This window comes from Hyalella azteca, unplaced genomic scaffold, assembly GCF_000764305.2.
Source record: "Hyalella azteca isolate HAZT.00-mixed unplaced genomic scaffold, Hazt_2.0.2 contig1146, whole genome shotgun sequence".
NCBI lineage: Eukaryota > Metazoa > Arthropoda > Malacostraca > Amphipoda > Hyalellidae > Hyalella > Hyalella azteca.
In genome coordinates this window covers 49,054-66,856 of record NW_025931475.1, presented here as the reverse complement: position 1 = coordinate 66,856, position 17,803 = coordinate 49,054, and the positions used below count along the sequence as shown (strand labels likewise).

At 39.5% G+C, this 17,803-nt stretch overlaps 1 protein-coding gene across 1 annotated transcript in view; it reads left to right on the top strand.

The window, feature by feature from the left end:
• The window catches only part of LOC108668249, a gene marked incomplete at its 5' end in the record, with an annotated part of 33,382 nt that overhangs the window by 2,791 nt on the left and 12,788 nt on the right, over positions 1–17,803 (top strand). Inside the window, 4 exons of the mRNA XM_047881686.1 lie at positions 147–311; positions 3,620–4,039; positions 13,092–13,269; positions 17,138–17,371. Coding sequence (XP_047737642.1) covers positions 147–311; positions 3,620–4,039; positions 13,092–13,269; positions 17,138–17,371 — 997 coding nt within the window. The remainder of the gene's footprint in view (positions 1–146; positions 312–3,619; positions 4,040–13,091; positions 13,270–17,137; positions 17,372–17,803) is intronic.

Genomic DNA, 17,803 nt, shown 5'->3' with positions numbered 1-17,803 from the left:
ACTTGAATGTGCCCGCATTACTGTCACCAATAACGCATCTTCTTATTATCCTCTCTTTTCAGTGATCAGTATTCCCGTACACCAATACATGAATGTGCCCGCATTACTGTCACCAATAACGCATCTTCTTATTATTGACGTCCCAGCTGACGGTGCCGCTGGAGGCGCGTACGTCTCAGGGCAGCGCAGAAGCGACGTTGTACGTCACCGTCGAAGACGTCAACGAGTTTCCGCCGCGTTTTGCCAACGACGTTTATCAGACGCAGATTACTGAGGAAGACGACAGACACCTGCCCAAGCCGGTCATTCAGGTGTGTCGTGCTGATATATGCACATTATTTATATTGTGGTGTTGTTGTCAAGACTTCTATAGTTTTTATGAGTTGCCGCAGTGCTTCAGGTTTTATGTTCAAATTCCACTATTTCTACAATATAGTCCTATAAGGTCCATGGTCCCTAGAATATGTAGCTGAAAGTAGGAAGAAAGTCTAAAATGCAGCTAATAAATACAATTGTCAGAAACTAGATTATACGCGAAATTGCTTTAGCAACGAAAGGTCAGAAGAAAGTAGGTTCGCGTCTTACCGTGCCGAAATATTGCATTTTGTTGCCCAGGGATATACAGACAGCTGAAGATTGCCTTCAACATGGCTAGGTTATACGACTGGTGCAAGCCTCATCGGGCATCTGTGGAGCATGAGAAAGGCAGTTGCTCTGAAATTCAAAACAAATCAGAGTTAAGGAAAAGGAATATATATTTAACAAAGATTTTCTTTCAGAATCAAGACAAGCTTTGAAAATTTGAGACACTGACTTCGAATTGTAAGTTCGGCGAAACAATTCATAAAAAAATGTTTCTGGAATTTAACGCTTCCCCTTAGTCAGTGTAGGGTTAAAAAAATCATAGCCAAAGTGATCTCGCGCTTATAGAATGTTCAAAAAGCGTTAATTATTAAAACTTTTGTTTACTAACAACACTTGATTTGTTTTGCCGTATGTTTTTGAACACGCCGTTTCACTTCTCTTCGGAATGCAGCATTGCCGTATGCTTCAAAATTATCATACACGAAAATTCGAAACAAAAACATTGAACTCTGATTGTTCATATCAGAGTGGTTTTGTGTCGACTCCCCTGAAATTCTTTAAAGTTCGATTATTGCTATTTTTAATGAAAAAAGTAAACGCTGAAGCCATCAATGCACTAGCAGACGTGTGACCGTAATCTCCACGGATTACGATAAGTGCGAGTTTGTCTCGCGCAGTTCATCCTGCAGGCCTTATAACAACGCGCGCCCTTGACGGCGTCTTATATATAGCCGTCTTCGGCTGCCGTCTTCATTGCACTTGGGATTTCCGTCCGTATTTTTTGGCTCGAAACGCTGCCGTCTTCGGCTTTTTACTTTGGCTGACTCAAGGCTGATTCTTGTTGTTAAACTAAGTATAGATTAATGCTTCGGCAAACCTTTTATAATGATAAATTTCCTAGTGGCTTTATATTGACCGACATTCTACTGTCGTTCTATGTTTTCTAACATTTTTTTGCACTCCGACCCGTCATTTCAAAGAAAATTTCTGCTACCTCTTTTTTCCTTGGACGAGCCTCACCATTCTTTATTGTATACATTTAACCCGTGGTAAGAATTTGAGTTTAATTTAATAACCTAGTTTTCTTAATAAGCTTACATTTACTATTTAATGGCCGTAAATTTCTTAAGCCGGCTTCTGTGAAGTAATTGATATTCTAATTAATTGATGTACTCCGTGTCTTGCAATCTTGAACTTCGTCTAATCAAGGTTTATAATCTAGGTCTACAATCAAAGCATTTCTGTCCAACTTCTTTCTTCGCATGGGAATTTGATTCATATATGAGATTTTAATTACCTTCTAAGCGACGTTTGAGGTGACAATTTTTTTCATTCTGTCAATAAAACACCGGTAGCTGGAAACTTTTGTCCACTTCACTCCTCTCACTATGCCAAGTCCTGATTAATTATTTTCGTACTTACTAGACTCGTATTACTTTTTATTAAGATGTGACACAGATTTAAAGGAGCATTGTACATTCTTTGCCTCCTGTGCTAATATAAAATTTCAGGTATCGAAAATTTTTAAGTTCGATTTTGTGTTGTTCGTTAGTAAAACACTTGTCCGATATCGCTAATTTAGCACCAATTTCATGCACATTTGGTAGTGGCAGAGGAGAGAGCGTTAAAAATGGCGGAAAAGCAATATGATGCAGACCAAAGTATTTTAAGCGCTTTGTTAGTTTTGTGCTTGATTTTTTAAAGATGGGATAAATGATTGGTCTACGGATGATCGTCGAAACATTACAATAGCTCTATTGACATATTTCTGCGGACCCTAAGCTAACAATTTTAAGAAATTTTTCTCGAGAGCTCAAAATGTTTCTTTGGGGAGCTCCAGATATTTCTGCGTTCTGGCAGGACCAATGAAATATTGTATGCCGCGCACGATGGGTTAATGCTGACAATGCGCTGTGTATTGTATCGTAATTTGTGTCGCTGTCGGCGGTGGGCCTGAAAAACCGTACGCACGGAACACTCCTGGGCGCAACACGTTCAACTCAGAAGGAAATTATGGAAATTGAAGAACTGAAGCAAAGGCTTGCTTGCGCGGCTGTGGAAAATCGAGTCCAGGCAAATGGAATATTTGTGAAATAATGCGGATTCATGTCAGTTGACGCGCACGTGGCATGAGAATCAAAGGACAGAGTGGCTGCTGGATTTTTGTTTTACAAGATTGATTTTAACACTTGACTGTAGTACAGTTCCTTGACTGTAGTGCAGTTCCCTAATTGTAGGACAGTTTACTTTGTTAAATATTGCAGCGAAAAATATCCTATTGTACTAAAATGTCGAATCAATATATAGTTTCTACCCCAATAACAGAAACTTTTCACTTCCAAATACTTATGACTGACCGAGCACGATCTAGTTTGACTTTATGCAATAGATAAAATACTTGTCGTTTGATGTAGCAATCTTTAACGTTCATGTGATTATTGAAATTTCCTTACAATGTAGTGGTCAGTAACGTTCCTGTATAAATTTTATAACGCCAGCGACTTGCCATTTGAGCTCTGATATGAGCCTGCAGTAAAAGCTGTACTCACTGCTGTATGCATGTTCTTCATATGCGTTCGTTGCAAGACTAAACTCTGCAAGCAACATCAGCGGTTTATCGGTGGCCATGCATGGCCGGTGATACGCCGGTGATGATTCAACTGTTATTTACAATTGGGTAGCAATTCCCGATATTCCTTATTCGATTCCAATGCTCGTATTTGGGCTTTTATGGTGTTTCCAATGCTACTTGGATTCCTGATCTGAGTTCTGATGAAGAGCGCGCCTTCCTGTCGCGAGGTCTCATTGCCTCGCATTCATAACAAATACGCCTACTGAAATTTGGTCGGCTTAGGCCCATAAACTGGAATCGAGTATTCTTGAGCTGAAATTATCCCAGGAAGAATAAGTTTTAGAAAATCCGGAGAGAAATGAATTTCTAGGAATTTATTGGTTTCTTTCATTAATGGAAAATCATCACTTTGTGGTTGATGGTTTTCAATATGGTAACATGTTTACTGAATATTTTTTTCAGGTGGTCGCGCGGGATCGTGATGGTGGCAGCTGGGGAGTGCTGCGCTACTCCCTCAGTGGGGACGGGGTCTCCCAAGCCCAGGACCCCCACCCTCAGGATCCCAATCCTAACCTCCACAATGATAATCTTAACAATGAAGCTACGAGACGTCAATATTTTCCCCAATCAAGATCATCGTCTCTGAGTACACCACATCAGCCAGAATTGACACCCATAGCAAAGTCGTCGTTACGACTTCTCCCGGTCTCTTCGTCGCTCGTCAGTGACATCGTCCTCGGTCTCGCGGGTCCGGCGCTTCGGTCTCCAGGGGCGCCGCCCCCCGCCGTCGCACCGCCCTCGGTCTCCAAGAGCAAACACTGGACGCGTCGCCGGGCTGCCTTCTCCATTGATCCCGAGTCCGGCACCATCTACGTGCTTAAGGTGAGTTGAACGGCAAACTGGTAAATACTTCCGTTACGGTCCAATATTTTTCTTCAGTATTGCACCGAGTCACTCCACTACTTACGGCACCATATATGTACATGAAAAATAACTGCATTCCCATGTATTTTGAATTACTCGATCGACTCCGAACCGTAGGTGCAATCCAATATCACCGGGAAATTTGAAAAAGTGTTCTTGTATTAAAAGGTTCAGAGGATTTAATGGTCAGCTTTCTCTTGCTCGCTGTCTCATTTTTCAAGATGGCTGCATGTCCAATAAGAGTTTATCCAGCTCATGCTCGGAACGCTCGTAAATCTTATTCGTGTTTGACAGTATTCGAGTTCTAACGCTGACCGCATTCGTTTTGTTGTCGATATTATTTACTTTATTTTATGAACCTACGTTAGATGGGTTCAGAAAAAAAGATCTTTCCCATCTCCCCCGGGAATAGACAGTACCCGCGCTTGTAGCGCCGCCAACGTTTCTATAGTGAAGTAATTGATCATGTTTTTTTATGCTCCATGGACGCGTGAATTGCGTGTGGTGGCCATATTAATTTGTGGCTTTACGAGGTCCTCATGAGAGCGCAGGGTGGGATGACGTGGAATTGGTTAGCACCAATGATGGCTTCGTCACAGGATGATCCTTTGACATGCAATTAGTTACTTTGAATTTTTTATTCTTTTGCAATTAGTTGTCATGACATTAACCTTTATTATATGAAATACGAGTTTAAATATTTGTCTTAAATTAGGTGATGCAGTAATCAATTTATTTAATTTATCAGTGATACAGTTATAAAAAGCATTTATTTGCGTCAAAATCATGCATTCTCGCAGGTTTTACATCTCAGAATTGATTATTCGGAGCAAGTCATTCATTTTTGCTGTTGTTAGTTTCTATTTAATTGCAATTGCTCACTCACTCTGCGCTGACCTCGCTCGCTGAAAGTGATGTCTCAGCGATTTTCTAGCTTCAGATAAAAGCAGTAACTCCTCTGAATGTAATTAAATCGTCAATATGCTGGGGGCGAGATCCCGATTAAATTTAATTTCTATAAATATCGCAATGAATTCACAATTTCAGATCTCACGCGAGCTCATGGCCATGTGAACGTGATCGCAATGACAACATTCGCTACTGTCGAGGTAAACTTGGAGAAAGTTATATGAGGCTCCCAGTTATGTGCTCTGTTATTCATTCTTATTCGCGTGTAGTGCAAAGTTATCGGTAAATTCTCAGTTATAATTTGTTAAAGCTATTTGTTGCACTGGCATATAACATAAAACCCTACAGTGGTGATCAACTACCAAATTTGAAATGTATAGCTACTGTTTAATAACCGAAACAGATCGCAAAATTTTCCACCGAAAGGCGTCTGTTTTTTTTTTTGCTATAGCCTTTATCCTAATATCAGTTTCATTTTCAAAGAAAAAGGCTACTAATTTCTTATTGAGGATCTCAAAACGATGTAATGAACGTCGTCTTCAGAAAACAGTATTTTGTTCCTCCAAAGCTCTCTTGCCGACTATCTTGATGTACATATCGAATTGACTGCCTTTTGTAAGACTTTCAGCGTAGCTTTTCTCTTAGGATGTACAGAAGTCTTGTTTTTATCACCGATGTTGTTTTTTCTCTCAGAAGTTGGATAGTTTCATACCTGAACATTTGTATCCTTCTCACTTCCTCTTCAGCAATTTAGTCCTAGCCGTTTCATTTTGGTGTTTCAATAGAAAGGAATCTCGTGCATCTCATCTCAATCCTTTCTGACGTCTGAAAAGGAAGTTCTTTGCCTTCGAAATCTTTTCAATGTTAGCCTTAAGACTCTTGAGCTCAATTCTAGTTTGCTTTGCAATGGAAACGGTCGTGTTTACAAAGTAATTGAACGCGCGATCGCTTCTGGCAACTGCAACAATGTTGGTAAATTTTGCATCCTTTCTGGCTTCAGTGACCAGAAATTAATATGTACAACATTTGAACATGGTTAAGATAGTTTGTTAACGATATGCAGGCATGAATTAGTTCCGTTCCCATTAAAGGTTGGATTTTCCGCTCAATTTAAATTCAGAAAAATAGTCGCAGTGGAATTTTTTTGCTTTGCTGGAAGAATCAAAGTTATGAATTTCCGTTTCTTGTATTTTCCTGGACTTCTAATTTTTGGATTTCACTTCACTATTTTTTACTTGAAAATTTCGCACACCTATTCGGAAGTTTCTGTCGCACAATTGGTAAATTTTAACCTAAATAATGACCCATGATTCATCTAAAATTTATTCATAAATATTGTTCGCGTGATGAATTCAACAAAATCCGTGAGTTCACTGAAAAGGCGTGAGAATCTCATTGGGAATTCATCTCATTCGTCATCCGCACCTCTATCTGTAATATATCGTTGGAAATTTGGTCCTGCCCGACGGGAAAAATTCGTCTGTAATTGTAGAACTAACGTAGCCGCAAACTCCGGAGTTCACACAAAGCGAGCTCATCGTAAGTTAGATGTCGATTTTGTTCTTGTGCTGAATGTGCTTGTCATACGTAAATAAATCTATAACAATTTAATTGTCTCCCTTAGAGAATCTTCTTGTGGTTTAAAACGACTTGATAAAGTTGAACGAGAAAATTAGAATGTATTCAGTCTTTGTCACGTTTTCATAAGTAACTTTATTTTACCCACTCAATGATGTTCCATTAGGAGGCTGGCGCTTTCGTTGGCACTCGACACCCTGCTAATGGGGTGTTCTTTATACCTAATAATGTGTTCTTAATGACTTATAATTAGGTTCTTTTTATACCTGCCGAACGTCGCTTCAAAGAAGCTGCTCGTCTTGCCAAGTTTGCTCAAGTGCCATGCGATCTTCTAGAAGTTCATCTTCAGCAGCCAACTTCCCCTCCATAGCTACCCTTGAAAGATAATCAGCTCACTAGATGGGTCGTTCCTTTATTTGGTAGAACAATTTGTACGAGCTTTATGCTTGCTCTAGACATGATAATTGTGAAGTCATCACATGCTCATGAATAATTTTGTAGATATTTCCCGCTCTTAGTATGTTTTCTGGGCATATTTTAGTTCGTTTGAGTAGCTTCATTAATGCAAGCAAGAATTTTCGCAGGCGTATCGCTCGCATTTGACGACATGTTTGATGTTGTTTCAAAAGGTCATTGTGGTTTCTATTGCCGATGAACACTCCAGTTACGAATGCTTATGCATGCTAATCGATGCCGAATTTCGATTCATTGTTATCTTCAAGGCTCTGCGGTATTTCTTGAACTATTTATGTATAATATTTAGCAGCTATCAAGGCTTAGGTTACCTCTTTGGCTTTGAATGTTATTTTCTCCTTCGATGGTTAAGGTCGGGACTAACATCTAGATAAATTTTGGGTTATATTATGGAGGTTACGGTGCTTGCTCGAGGGCTAAGAAGTTCTGAATTATGTTGTTTCTCTCGGTTTCAAAAAACGAAATCGATTGATATCATCAAACTATTTTGTATGTTTTTTCTTCATTGTCTGTGCGATCATTTCTTGCCGCACTATTCGCTTGTTCAACAATTAATATAGCGGCCCTCGGCGAAACAATTGCGGATGTCAACACATCATCGCCAGACGCGCGGCGTTGCGTGCATCCCGACGCTCATCTCGACCAGCCAGGAAGCTGATACGGCATTTTTCCATGAAAAACTGGGTCACGATGACCCACACATGGACTAACAGTGCATCGCTATTTGGACAAAGTCTCATTTCTCTGAGTGCTTTTTAATTAAAGCAATGGGGCGGGGACGATCAGCACTGTGTGTTTTCTTGTCGTCTCTTTGGAGTAGTCGAGAGAGGACAGCGGCGTGCTATTTTATTGTGAAATTGTTATTGACGTATTGATGCTGGATGGTAGCATGAATTTGTGAAATTTGAAAACTTGAATCAATTGTAAATGCTAAAAAAGTGAATATCAGTTTTCAGGAAATTGCTGTGTCTTGAAACTATCCCGCTCTGAAGATTACAGGCAGAATGTTACGACTATAATATGTTGATCTGACTGTTTACTAATTTCGGATTATCCAAAATACCCACAGTTCTATTTTCCACTCCAAGAATATAAAATTCATTATGTATTATTTTCGCTATCGGTGACCAGGCAGTTCCGTTTGCGCCCTGACTGATGGTCCAAAATTCCAATAAAGGTTCCATTATCTCCCGAGGAGGATGATTTAGCGATGTCACTGGCGGACTTTGCCGCTGATCCCAAGAAATCGTGTTCGATTCACTTATTTCCATCTGACCTGACATTCTTTTTGTCGATTCACCTATTCTCTTAGGAATAATTTCTACCCATTACACTAACTGCAGAATTGTCGTGAGACACGAATGAGATTTTAGCTTCCACTGAAAGTCCCGCATTGACGCACGGCATCGCACCGTCAAACCGCTTCGCTCGGCAAGCCTTGCGCCTTGCCGATTTAATGCCGAATTCGACATATTCGCTATGTAGGCTTAAGTGGAGCGTTCAGTCCATTGAATCGCCTTACTCAAGTGATACATTGCTTGCTGATGAATTGAACTGATATGCTGGAATACAGTGGTCTGTGCGTGACTTGGCTCAATGGAAAGCCGAGGAATGCGACAGCTTTTGATACATCAATGTCTATGTTACATGTACGGTGACGGGATTTCTGGATTTTTTCTTCGATATACTTATTATTAAAAATCGATCGTTGTCTCCAGCATATTACGTCAAGCTTTCCGTTCGTTTTTTTTTTGTGTGACGTCTTCACAAAAGTGTGTCAAGTCGTAGTTCTGAATTTACGACTTCATTATGACGTCATCACAAGAGTGCCAAAGGTCTCTCGGTCATGTCTACTTCACTAGAGGACTCCATCACAAAGTCGCGAGTCGTAATGATCGGCTCTCAGACGCGTCGTAAAGTCGCCTATTTACGACCAAGCTCAGGACAGCTCAAGGCAGGCAATTCTCGCTCCTACTTGAAGCGCCTTCTTGAATTTCCTGCCTTGAAATTTTGTGCGGTTATTGGTCTTTTTAGCGCATTTTCTCATTTATGGAAAAAATGCACTATTGTGCTCGCCATGTCCGTCCGTCCGTCTGTCTGTCTGTCTGTCCGTCTGTCCGTGACCTCAAGTTTTCGTCGACGAGAAAATGCGCTCTCTGTCACTCACTGCAGTGAGTACTGAGTTATATATTTTTATTATAATTCTATTTATTTCAGATTGTTATCGTAATTGGTAGAATTGCGCTTCATACTCAATCGTTGAAAATTGTCCGAAACAGGGTTCAAACTTAGTTAATTATTTCTGTATGAGGAAAAAGCCCCTGTATGGCCAGTCATTCCCATGCAGTTTCCCGTGTTTGCTCGAATAACATCAAAGAGTCAAAATTCTCCTGTATGCTCGAATAATGGCAAAGACTCAGGCCCAATCAAAGGCCGTTTCAAATGCCCGAATAACGGCAAAGTATGCCCGTGTCCTAAGCCGTTCAGTATGCTCGAATAACGGCAAAAACTACGGCCGAATCAAAGGCTGATCTGTGTGCTCGAAAACTGCAAAGATTCACGCCGAATCATTAATCATATGATGTTCAGTATACTCGAATATAGGCAAAGACTCAGGCCAACTCAAAGGCCGTTCACAATACCTGAATAACGATAAGCTCCGCCACTTGATGAATGCCACCTGCCACCCGAGACCAGCTGTGCGTCTCGAGATGAATAACTCTGGCACGAAGCCTGCCACTCTTGCCACCAGCCACTGAAGCTTTATTCATTTCTTGCCCATCGTGACGCAGAGTAATATTTCACGAGAAAGGTCGTTCGCTTCTCATTTGTTATGGCAGTTTTTTCGACGTTGTTATTTACTCCTGTAAATAAATACGTTTGGTACTATGTAGATGCTTTTTTTATAATAAATGCTCGCTAGCCATAAGAATGAATCAAATACAGTGAGTTTGTTGATAGATCTACAACTGTATTTTTAGAACTGGTGTGAAAGACTTGAAGCGAGATTGCGTGTCCGATCTCATATTTTTATTGTTAGACATGTTTAATACAGTGGCTTTGTGTTGAAGAGGCTAATTACTTACGATAGCTGTGATCTAATTTGAATTAAGTATTCCACTGTCAAATTCATCATTGTTGTTTAAAAATGAACTAAGTATAGAGATTTTATATCAGAGCGGTCAAATGTAAATGGCAGTGCATTTTTCTTGGCTCTCATGACAGTTTGTTATAAAGATATATTTAGAATCTAAATAAATGTATATAATATTGTGAAACACACATGTGTTCTTAAGAATTAAAGTGAGTAAATATCTTTAAATTGAAGAGTTCACTGAAACTGCATCTTTTTTTGGTGAATATATTCGTTACTTTACGTTGTTTCTTACTCGTACAAGATATACGTAAGTTTTCGTTGCCGGTCGAACCAGTAGTCAAATAATTTATTCATATTATTTTGACCTGAACGCTGCAGAAATATTGCTAAGTAAATCCTATGTTACCCGCTGATTTATTTGCTTAGTGAAGAATGTGGGGATTCGCCTGCTCGGTTGAGGTTTTATGCGTTAAATTTTTCACGCCCATCTCATAGAGCAATATATCTAATTTGATAGCTGCTATTTTGCTGTGATTGTGATTTCACAGAAAATTATTTTTGATGCGAAAAAGTCCCAACAGATAGATATTCAATGTGCTAACCAAGAGTATTGAGGCTCAAAACTTTACTGGTGATTTTTGAAGTTATGAATGAAACGATGCGTAAAAAGGGGCTAATTGGATTTTTAAATTTTGATTGTGCAGAGCTAGACGAGATTTGGTGTCTGATCTTACTCTGTTTAGGCCGACCGAGTTCCTTTAACGAAGAAAAGTGCGCCGGAATTTCCAACTTTTCTTCATAGAGTGCACGTACCAGTGGAGGTGCAATGGTTGATTTTCTGGTGCTAAATTTTATTTTATACAGGATTTACAACCGGAGCATTGATGGCAACCTTATCCAGCCTGCAGAGCGTTCCGTGACAATTCTGTGACCAGAAATTCGAGCTCATATAGCGGTGTAAACCTGATACCAGTATGCCGTTGTTTGGTGTGCAAGACGTACAGGTGGAAATTTCGCCAAATTATCAGCGAACAATTTTGCATGCTTCTTTGATTCTTCATCGAGCTTCCTCCTATTATATTTTTGCCCAAATTCATTTAAGTATTTGTCACAAAATTAAAGGACTCCATTCGGTGTTCTTATATCTGTGCGTTTTTCTTAGTCATACGAAAATATCTGAAAAAATGCACGAATGATTTTTTTCTATTTTTTATTGACTGGTTGTTTTATTTTTCATGTCCGTTAATTTTAGAGGTGCTAAAAATTGTAATTGCAAAGGAAAAAGTCCTATTAAGTTAAAACAATTGAATTTTAAAAAGCCTTGCAGCCACGATTAAAAAAACTGTTGAGTTACACATCCTTGTTTCCTTTCAAAAGAACTTAATAATGAATTGTCATAAATTTGTGTACAATAATCAAATCTTAAGTTTTAAATAAAGTACACAAGAAAGTGGACATAAATGAGACGAAATTCGTCTAAAAGATATAACCTGGAGCTATGGTATTGAGATTGTTTTAACTCTAATTTTGGTTGCATGCAGGGGGCAAACATATATCCTATGTTCTCTGTGCTAACTGCTAACACTGGAATCCCTCGTTTGCGTAACAAGAATCTTAACTACGCGAGTTATTCAATTTTTTTGCAATTGAAAGACGGACTAATTGACAAGATAAAAATTTTTATTGACAATTAATTTTAAATACCGAAACGATTCTACCATATTTTGCTACGTTAGACATTCATAATCAAAAGCTTTTGTCAAAATTATCATTATTCATTCTCCATAAATAATTTGTGATTGGAATTGTGCCTAAATTAATTGAGGAAAGCTCAAAATATGCGAAGTGTTATAGACAAAAGCCGCTCATCTTGGGCCTCTAGACAGGCAGCAGAGCGATGGCCTCGTAAATAACATAAGCAGACTGTATCATTCCCAACTTCTTGTGTTTTGCGGGGAAATTCAGGCGGGACTGAAATTATCGCGGCGCCCTCTACATTCTTGCGGATTTTTGCGCACAGATTTAATACGGATTTCAGCCGACGGTTTTGTTGCGCAATTTTTTCGATTCAAGAAAAGCCAAGTTAATGAAATGTATCGGTAATCTAGCGTTCCGCTAGAAATACCGCCGCTTTAATTTGCACTGCAACGAGTTTTCATTGTTGGTGTAAAATTTGTGTTGTTAATTATTACAGTTTGCTAATTTAGTCTCGAGTCTAACTAAAGCTTCATTTGTTGTCAAGTTCATTTTTCATTAACTCAGTAGAAGCTGATAAACCCCGGCGTCTTTACGCGATATTTTAGTCCTAATTCCTAATTCACTCCTAAATGCACTCCTAAACATAATGTCCTAAATTCACTGGCTGCTGTGAACTAAGCTTACTAATTAGAGCGCGTCATTCTAATTGAGACTTCAAATTTACAAACTTCTCACAGTAAATAAATGAAGCGTTGGAGTCTTCACAACAAAATCACTTCATAATAAAAATGACGCTTAATTGATGCCTGGCATCAGGTGACACTTGATCTCTACGTAAATTACGAAGATGTGTGATCCCCAGAGGAGAAGATACAATACGAAGACAGTATCCTTGATACCGAAGGAGGCGTCAAACAAAAGTACACAGTACCCGGCATAATTTCTTGTAATGCAGTAGATCAGGTACACGAAGTGGCCAGGAGTGTTGGGTGTCTGTGGTGTTGAAATTACGTGCGCTCATGCAACACACCGGCTAGTGCAAGTCAATGAGTTACACCGCCTAATGTAAGAAAATGTTTATTTTGAAGTAAACGAAAGTTTGTGGAGATTCTATAAAACGTCGCGTTTAGGGATAAAGTTTCATTGCTTCTAGACCTGATAGATTAGATCAACGATAAGAACCCACGTTCGAACCCGGTTCTACATTGGTCGAGGATAATTAACTTTAAAAAAATTTTCACATTTTCTTGCTAGCCGTTGGACCGTGACGCACCAACGGGCCATGCGCGCTGGCGTCTGACGGTCACGGCCACGGACGGGCAGTACACGGCCTCCACTGACGTACTCGTCAACCTCAAAGACGTCAACGACAACGCACCCGTCTTCCCGCATGACGTCGTCGACGCCAACGTCTTGGAAAACTCGATGTCAGGTGATTACTTTTTTAATTAATGATCACGAGGTTGTCATTACTTTTTTATTGATGAAACTTTTATTTGTGAATAATTTCACTCAATCGTTCTTAAGGCAAATGATAGTAAGTGGAATGATAGCTTCAGAGATTTATTAATTTATTCAAATGGAACTATTTATAGATGGACCTTGATCAAACAATAATAATTTATTGTTGGTAGACTTGATGGAGTCGGCAATGGTCTCGCCAAGGGAATCAAGGACATCAGAAAATGCGTCAAGCTATCGTCATCGGCACCAAAGAGTTGCAGCTGGTCTTGAACAGATGGAGTGATACTGAAAATAAAAATAAGGGTGCAGGCTGAATATAGGTGAATGAACAAGTAACCGTTTCTAAATTTCAAAGTATCATGTGAGATTTTGAAACAAATAGTAAAATTGAATGTTAACACACCTGAGTTAATTGTGGACTCAGTGTGGTAATGCACTTTTTGAAGAGACAATTCAACGAAAATAGATGAAATCAGATTAAGGATGATGCTTCAGTTAGGAAATAGTATAGAATAGTTGAAGAGTTGATTTGAAAGAAGATTAATGAACAAGTGACGACTTACGCTATTGACAACACAGCTATTTTCAGTGCCGCCATCTTGAACTTTAAGTAAATTGAATTTTAATTGTTGAACATGATTAAGATCACCATTAATAGAATTAATTGAAACTGAAGCATCCAGTTGAAAATAAAGCAAAGCAGTTAGCAACTAAACAAAACGAAAGAAACTCTGGCCCACACACCAAGGAATAGACAAATTGCAGAACAAGGAAGAATTTTAGACTTATGGTTGAGAATGCAGGTGAAGTAGCGGCGGCCGACGACAGGCAGGCTGGAGATGACGAAATTGCGTGTGGCTGCGGTGGTGCATCAGTGCTACGGTGGTGTATCAGTGCTACGGTGGTGTATCAGTGCTACGGTGGTGTATCAGTGCTAACTCTTATTTGCGGAAACCCGGGTCTAACCTAAATTACCCCAACATTAAACTTACCCTAGACTAATCTTAATATTACCCAAACATAAATTACTACTAAATTCAGTTTAAAGAATAGAAATACGATTAACGGTGGGAAATTTCCGACATATTAGCAATATCATAAACTTGAACCTGAATGAAAAATATTTTGTTTTTTAATGAATAAAATTGATTTTATAATTTCAAGGTGACTCACGACAAAGCTGCTTAATTGTCTTAATATAACATGAAAAAGTGTTAAAAAGTATTCGAACTTCTACGCCCCTGACAATCAGATCCGTATAACGATAAATAATCCCATATAATATTTCGGCACGCGTATCAGGTTTTGGAATTTTAATTGAAAATATTATCGTTTTTCCGTGTTATTTGATTCTAAAAGACGGATTTCCCTCGTCAGAAGGTTGGAAGCTCAGCTCCGTTATCGTGAACAAGCCAAGTTTCACGCTCGACAAGTTTATGTGACTTTTATCGATATTACGAAAAGTTTACGGCTTTTTAATGGCAGTAGCTTCGATATCGCATGTCGTAATTTACTTATTTTATGCTCTGTTGGCAATTTAAATTAAAATTTCAAAGTTTTCTATTCTCAGTTAAACCGTGTATGTAACTGGAAGTTAATTAAACGACTTAGGTTGCACAAGTTTTTGAAAATATTGCAAATGTTAATGAGCTTGATATAATATAATGTCGAACATTACAGGAAAATTCATGCTTCATTTCCCGAAAATTTACGTTTTACAATTAAGTTAAACAACTTAGAAGGAAACAAGAAACCGCAACATTGGAAATATTCTCCCGGCTTGCTGCAAACTGTCCTGAAACTTTAGGAGATTTCTTTGGTCGATGTGTTTGAGTTCAGGGACAGCTTCTATATACTCGCCAGAACCAACCACCAACTTCTTAAGCAAGCTCCTGTTGGCAGAGTTTTGCAGTGCGCATGTGGAATAACATTAGAACGACGACATTTGAAGAGTAGGAACACGATTTTTAGACTAAACTTCAAATCTCAAGCTTTAAATTGTTTTCATAGTGATAACGATCTATATATTCACATCAAATCTGTTAAAATATTTCATATTCAGATTTTGGACAATTTATTATTTATTATTAATCTTAGTGAATATTATTTCATTTAACTTATCTTCAGAGGTAAGCAATCTGATTAATAATGAATTCGGTGTCTCACATTCGAAGAAAAGATTTGCAAGTGGCCAAAATTAAACACAAGAAATTTCCAGTTGAATTAGTGTTGAAGGTATTTAATTTATTTTTTTAATAATATTTACCGTTATCTAGTTCGCGTATTGAAACGATATGATGAAATCGTCGTTCTGGAGTCGCAATAAGAACAGCGGTCAAATAATAGTTAGTCGAAGGCGGTCAAATAAGCACGCGGAGGGCGAGATGAAGAAGCTCCTGTATTCATTGTCGTGGCGACGAAGTTCATGCGTATTCATTGTCGTGGTTGAAGAGAGACTTTGTATTCGAGATACCAGGATTAAAGAGAGACTTTGTATTCGAGATACCAGGGTTAAAAAGAGACTTTGTATTCGAGATAGCAGGGTTGAAAAGAGACTTTGTATTTGAGATACCAGGATTAAAGAGAGACTTTGTATTCGAGATAGCAGGGTTGAAGAGAGACTTTGTATATGAGATACCAGGATTGGAGAGAGACTTTGTATTCGAGATACCAGGGTTGAAAAGAGACTTTGTATTCGAGATACCAGGATTGGAGAGAGCCTTTGTATTCGAGATACCAGGATTGAAGAGAGATTTTATATTCGAGATACCAGGGTTGAAGAGAGACTTTGCATTCGAGATACCAGGATTAAATAGAGACTTTGTATTCGAGTTCCCTAAGTGTCACATTCCTGGAAATCGAAACAGTTTTTCTTACTAGTTTTAGCCTAAAAATATGGTTAATTAATATATCTTTGTAATTGCGTATCTTAAAATTATAATCTGTCGGTCGTGTCAATATAATAGACGCGACCACTGAGAGTTCTAGCCCAGACAAGGCACAGAAAGTATGTGCAAGATAAGACCTTATGACCTTATGACCTTGTGATGTGTTCGGGACTTCCTAGTCCCCGGTCACGCTGATGCGCCGCCTTCGTCGTCCTCCGTCTCCGAGTCGTCGTCGGATGTAACGTTGGACGTGTTCCGTCTATTTGCCCTCCTTTGGGCCACCTGAGGCAAGATGCTGTTGCTTGTCACTTGCTGAGGGTAGTTTCCCATTACTGGACCATCCGGGATCTTTCTTAACCACTTGTCCAGTCGTCTCTTGAATGTTGCAAGGGTAAGACATCCTACGCTGTATCAGGCCCGTTTGACCAACTCTCGTCTTACCCCTGCGATTATCAAGCGTCCTGGAATTCATGAGGTATACGGTGAACGGCGGCAGCATCTTACTTTTATCGTGTCTTCGAATATTCCCACGAGACGCCTATTGTGATCAGGCTTTCCACTACCTCAAATCTGAACACACGTAATAATAATATAATAATAGCGTTTTCAGCGTTTATAAGGTCGTAGGCCTGTCGCCGATTCCTAACATCGCAGAACATTCACAGCAAGTTGCGGTCTCAAATCGCAACTCACTGCTACAATTCTGCTGTACTTAAACGCCCGGCCTCCTTGCCGATTCTGACCAGAAACTGGCGCACAGAGCTGGGATCGAACCCGCGCCTCTCTGCTCCAATCTTGGTACTCTGAACTTTAACCACTAGGCCACCCTGCTCTCTCTTCAACCCTGATAACTCGAATTCGCATGCTACAGATAAATTCATCTGTCACGTTTTTTCAGTTTGTCAATTGTCTAAAATTCTTCATGGGGTAATTTAGTTTTTTTCACAGGAACGACCGTGGCGGTAGTGACTGCGCACGACGCAGACGACCCGCATGAAGGCGACAACGCCCGCCTGTCGTATTCGCTGCTGAAGAACGTCATTGATGAACGCTCCCGCCTGCCTATGTTCACAGTTGACAGGCAGACGGGGGCTCTGCGTACGGCCGTCTGCTGTCTAGACAGGGAGCACACGTCGTCTTACGGGCTTGTGATTGCTGCTACTGACGGAGGAGGTCTTCAAGGTTCGTTCTCCGTAAACGTCATTTATTTAATGCGATATGTAACGTACTTTATAGACACTTAGAACTCGTGCATGTGTGCCTGTAGCCTTTCATATCCTCCGCTCCATCTTAGATGCTAACCTTGTTCTTCACATTCAGCTTCCTGCCACTGGCCATCTGTAGGCTCCCGCTTCATGTGAGAGATGAATGTTTTCTATTTAATAAATGACATTATTTAATATAATGATGGTCGACGCCTCCCACCTTGTCTCTGAGGGATATACTGGGACTTACGATGCGAGATAGCTTCGTTGCTGGAGCTCTATTATAATCATTGTGTTCATTATAGAAATGTCTGAAGTGCATTTTTATTATATTTTTTAATCCAAAAGTTCTATGCCCAAGCAAGTAAAATTTTATATTTTAAAATCAAATTTAATCTCGACGTTCTGC